The following is a 5,000-nucleotide window of genomic DNA, read 5'->3' as shown; positions in this document are numbered from 1 at the left end:
AAATTGCCTTAGCGGAAGTAAGTGCACTTAGCCTCTATACCTTTTTTCTGCAAATCAGTGTGAAAACGACTAATGGAATTGTCATACCTTTTTAGTGAAGATTTAAAAGCTCTTGTGCTGCATGGTTTTAGTACCTTAAAACGCTAAACTTGATTGTCTAATTTGGAGGAAGAGATGACTAAGTTATCAATAAATTGTATTTGATTAATCCAAGCATTTCTATTTTCCTTCTCGTGAAAATATGACTGGAAATAAAAAGTGACCGTGGAATGTTTATGGATGGAATTTAAGTTAAGAATCGTCAAGCTACATCTTACAAATGAACAAACCCTTTGGTGCTATATTTGGAAAAAAGAATATGAACGGGGATTTTGTTGCTTCAATCTATTAGACTCCTAAAGATCACAAAAACAAACTCTTTCGACAATCTACATAGAAGAAAATGAATGTATAGGAACCCTAAGAATTATCCTTAACCTTATGCATCTACAATTCTTACATGAGGAAAAAAATCTTAAAAATATCTAGTATCAACATACACAATTCTAAATTCAAAGGGATAGACACGGACAGAATGGGGAATACCAACCCTTTGCTGAAAAAAAAAAAAAAAAAAAGAGTGGGGCGAGAGGGGAAGAAGGAAAGTAGGAATGGGAGAGAGGAAAAGAGGGAAAGAGAAAGAGAGAGGGAGAGAGGAAGAGGGGGAGAGAGGAAGAGAGAGAGAGAGAGAGAGAGAGAGAGAGAGAGAAAGGAATGAAAGAAGAAAACATGGAACACAGGTGACAATATGAATCACCTTCAGCATTTGCGAAACGAGCAAAATTTGTCCGAAGTGTTGACTTGTGGAACGACCGGTGTCGACTGAGGCTCCGGTTCCCCGTCTTCCTGTTTTTCTCCTTCTGTCTGGTTATGTCCCTTTCTTTCCTATCGTTCCATCTGATATATATATATATATATATATATATATATATATATATATATATATATATATATATATATATATATATATATATATATGTGTGTGTGTGTGTGTGTGTGTGTGTGTGTGTGTGTGTGTGTGTGTGTGTGTGTGTGTGTGTATGTGTATACATATATATAAATGGGTAAGTATATACATATATAGGTATATAGATTTACATATGTATGCATATATACCCATATATATATATATACATATATATATATATATATATATACATATATATATATATATATATACATATACATGTGTGTGTGTGTGTGTATATATATATATATATATATATATATATATATATATATATATATATATATATATATATATATATGTATATATATATATATATATATATTTATATATATATATATATATATATATATATGTATATATATATATATATATATATATATATATATATATATATATATATAAATATATATTTATACGTGTATGTATATATATGTATATAAATATATAAATGTATATGCATATCGAATTTTGCAAAGCTAACGAACACTGAAATGAAGAGAGTTTACAGTAAGATATCATAAATGCTATGTATATAATCAAAATAAATTTATTGAAGTCCTCCTATAATAAATCATTTTCTATATTACGGGTAATTTTTTAAAAATGTACTTTGTTACAGGAGTAACTTTACTATTTTTTACTTATGTTCCCAAATTCATTTCAGAAATTAAAGCCGATAACATTAAATTCAATTCAAATTTCTCCACAATAAAACAAAACGAAATTCCTAGATTGATGAGTGTGAAACAGATATCGCAGTGCTGATTATACCCTAATCAATAGTGAGTTTAACTTACTGTCAAATATATAAACGAAAGATTTCTTCGGTAGGCCATTTCAGCCTTCAACGAAAACGTGATTGGATCGTGTTTTATTATTTCTTCCCCAAAGACACTGTCGAATCCTTCCCTTGACAGATAAGAGTATTATCTTTCTTGGGAGTATCTCTAAAATAAGGAACAACGCCTTATTAGCAGAATACAGGTGTTGCAATTCCTCCTAGCAACGGAATGGCATGGGTAACAAAGTGATGGCGCTTCACTATCTTTTCCTCTATTCTGCATTTCACATCACGGCGCCACTACGAAAATTACAGGCAGCGCAGGTCACTAACACTTGCAATGTCTTTCTACTGTTAATAACTGACTATAAAACTCCAGAATAAAATGCTCCAGGAAGGTGGTATGATGCTGACCAGGTCGAGACTGTTTGCTCGCAGTTTGAAAGCTAATCATATTATCAAACATAGGCAAAAATAATAACCACGTAAATTTGATGTTCAACTGCCATCACTGTGATTTTTGTACAAGAGGATTTTAACCAAGCGGAGAACTTCATACCTGCTCTAACTTCCCTGTTCAGCTTTCTCTTTCCTTTCCTTTTACACACAAACACACACACGTAAAACGTCAAGAGGCTTAATACATTCTCGAGACAGTAATGGAACACAGATAACAATGAATCATCTTCAACATCTACGCAATATATATATATATATATATATATATATGTATATATATATATATATATATATATGTGTGTGTGTGTGTGTGTGTGTGTGTGTGTGTGTGTGTGTGTGTGTGTGTGTGTGTGTGTGTGTGTGGGTGTGGGTGTGGGTGTGGCTGTGGGTGTGTCTGTGTATGTAAATATATATATATATATATATATATATATATATATATATATATATATATATATATATACATATATGTGTGTGTGTGCGCGTATGTATGTATGTATGTATGTATTTATGTGTATATGTATATGTATAAGTATATGTATATATATATATATATGTGTGTGTGTGTGTGTGTGTGTGTGTGTGTGTGTGTGTGTGTGTGTGTGTATGTGTGTGTGTGTGTGTGTGTGTGTGTGTGTGTGTGCGTATGTATGTATGTATGTATTTAAGTGTATATGTATATGTATAAGTATATATATATATACATACATATATATACATATATATATATATATACATATGTATATATATATATATATACATATGCTTATACATATACACAAAAATACATACATACATACATACATACATACATACGCACACACACACACACACACACACACACACACACACACACACACACACACACACATATATATATATATATATATATATATATATATATATATATATATATATATATACACACACACACACACACACACACACACACACACACACACACACACACACATATATACATATATATATATATATATATATATATATATATATATATATATATATATATACTGCGCAGATGTTGAAGGTGATACATTGTCATGTATTAAGCCTCTCTCTCTCTCTCTCTCTCTCTCTCTCTCTCTCTCTCTCTCTCTCTCTCTCTCTCTCTCTCTCTCTCTCTCTCTCTCTCTCTCCCTCTTTCCCTCTCCCTCCCTCCCTCTCTCTCTCTCTCTCTCTCTCTCTCTCTCTCTCTCTATATGTATATATATTTATATATATATATATATATATATATATGTGTGTGTGTGTGTGTGTGTATATATATAAACATTTATAAATATATATATATATATATATATATATATGTATATATATATATATATGAATATATGAATATACTCTTTTAGTCTCCTCTCCTCTCTCTCTCTCTCTCTCTCTCTCTCTCTCTCTCTCTCTCTCTCTCTCTCTCTCTCTCTCTCTCTCTCTCTCTCTCTCTCTCTCTCTCTCTCTCTCCCTGTCTCTCTCTGTAAAGATATTTTTAGTTCTACTTATTTCTTAATTCTATTGTTCCAGTGTCTGTACAGTGTCTCTAGATCGTCCTACTAGTTTTTTTTTCATGATCTTTATAAGCATAATAGATTAATGCAGTAAAATTGCCGTTTTTTCTTTTTGTTTTCTGTTTATTTTAGTACTAGACCATTTTTCAACGACTTTGATTCCATTCATAAACATTAAATTGTTACATTTTATTACTACTAGTGTGATTTTCATGAGGAAGAAAATAAAAATGTTTGGGTTGATCAAATGCAATTTATTCACAATTTAGTCATCTGTTCCCTTAAAAAAATCACGTTTGTTAATTTAAGTTGATGAAGCCACACAGCACAAGAAAACATAATCATTAAAACGCTATGGCAATTCCATTACTCGTTTTCACAATGATTTGCAAAAAAAAATTATATAGGCTAAGTGCACCTATTTCCGCCAAGGCAATTTCCATTCGAGTAACTGCTAGTTAACTCATATCATTAAGAATACAAAATGCAATAAGAAACCAGTTATCTGAGGAAATCGAAATAGTTGGATATAGGGCCATGGAGTGCATCGTAGCCCACAACATATTACTTTGTATACCTACTTTATAATATGAAAAAGCAAACCTCATCATAAAAATGTATTTTCATCTAAACACTTTTTTAAACCTCCTACACATGGCCCTGTTTCTGTGAACTTAAACAATCCAATTGTATGAATATCAAAACAATGAAATTGGTATTTTCGTAGTGAAGTCTGCTCGGCACCAGTTCTCAACACCTCGGAGTCCCACAAGTAACCATATTCCCATTTTCTCGCGTGACGTCGGGGTACGAGTCGAGCCAGGTTGTTACACCACATACTAGCCTCTATTCTTGATTAGGGCCCCGATGCCGCCTCCAATGGCTTTTACTGCACTAAAGATAAGTCCATAAAGCCTCTTTTCCTCTTTCCTGAAAACGGTTGAATAACTTGTTAGAGACTGCAGATACCATTTCTTCATTCTGTTGTTTTGTTTGATATGAAAAGTGTTATCTTCATGGCAAAAATGGGTCAGTAAGATTGACTCACTTGGCCTGACGGATCTTGACGTCAAAGCAGGAATCCTGGCTTATGAGTGAGCAGCCTGCATTGTCTCCACAGTCCTCCACCTCCACATGCCACTGCCAAAAACAACGGGCTTTATTCTCCAGAAATCGGCTCTCGGAAAGGCTATGATTACCACAGGTTTCTGTTGGCGCTTTGGAACTTTGC

General features: G+C 32.6%; 2 protein-coding genes across 2 annotated transcripts in view; one reads left to right on the top strand and one right to left on the bottom strand.

Annotated features, from left to right (window-relative positions):
* The window catches only part of LOC113807809 (uncharacterized), a 2,175-nt gene extending 1,967 nt beyond the window's left edge, over positions 1–208 (top strand). Inside the window, exon 7 of the mRNA XM_027359093.2 lies at positions 1–208. This exon is cut by the window's left edge and continues 448 nt beyond it. The gene's annotated coding sequence lies outside the window, so the exon portion shown is untranslated.
* Positions 209–4,008: 3,800 nt separating this feature from the next.
* Positions 4,009–5,000, bottom strand: part of LOC113807807 (uncharacterized) — a 2,225-nt gene continuing 1,233 nt past the window's right edge. Inside the window, exons 6-7 of the mRNA XM_027359092.2 lie at positions 4,818–4,909; positions 4,009–4,699 (exon numbers count right to left, since the gene is read on the bottom strand). Coding sequence (XP_027214893.2) covers positions 4,609–4,699; positions 4,818–4,909 — 183 coding nt within the window. The 3' untranslated portion in view covers positions 4,009–4,608. The remainder of the gene's footprint in view (positions 4,700–4,817; positions 4,910–5,000) is intronic.

The sequence above is a fragment of the Penaeus vannamei genome, chromosome 31 (assembly GCF_042767895.1).
Source record: "Penaeus vannamei isolate JL-2024 chromosome 31, ASM4276789v1, whole genome shotgun sequence".
In the NCBI taxonomy this organism is placed as follows: domain Eukaryota; kingdom Metazoa; phylum Arthropoda; class Malacostraca; order Decapoda; family Penaeidae; genus Penaeus; species Penaeus vannamei.
Note: the sequence above shows the minus strand (reverse complement) of the source record. Positions and strands in the feature narration are given on the sequence as shown.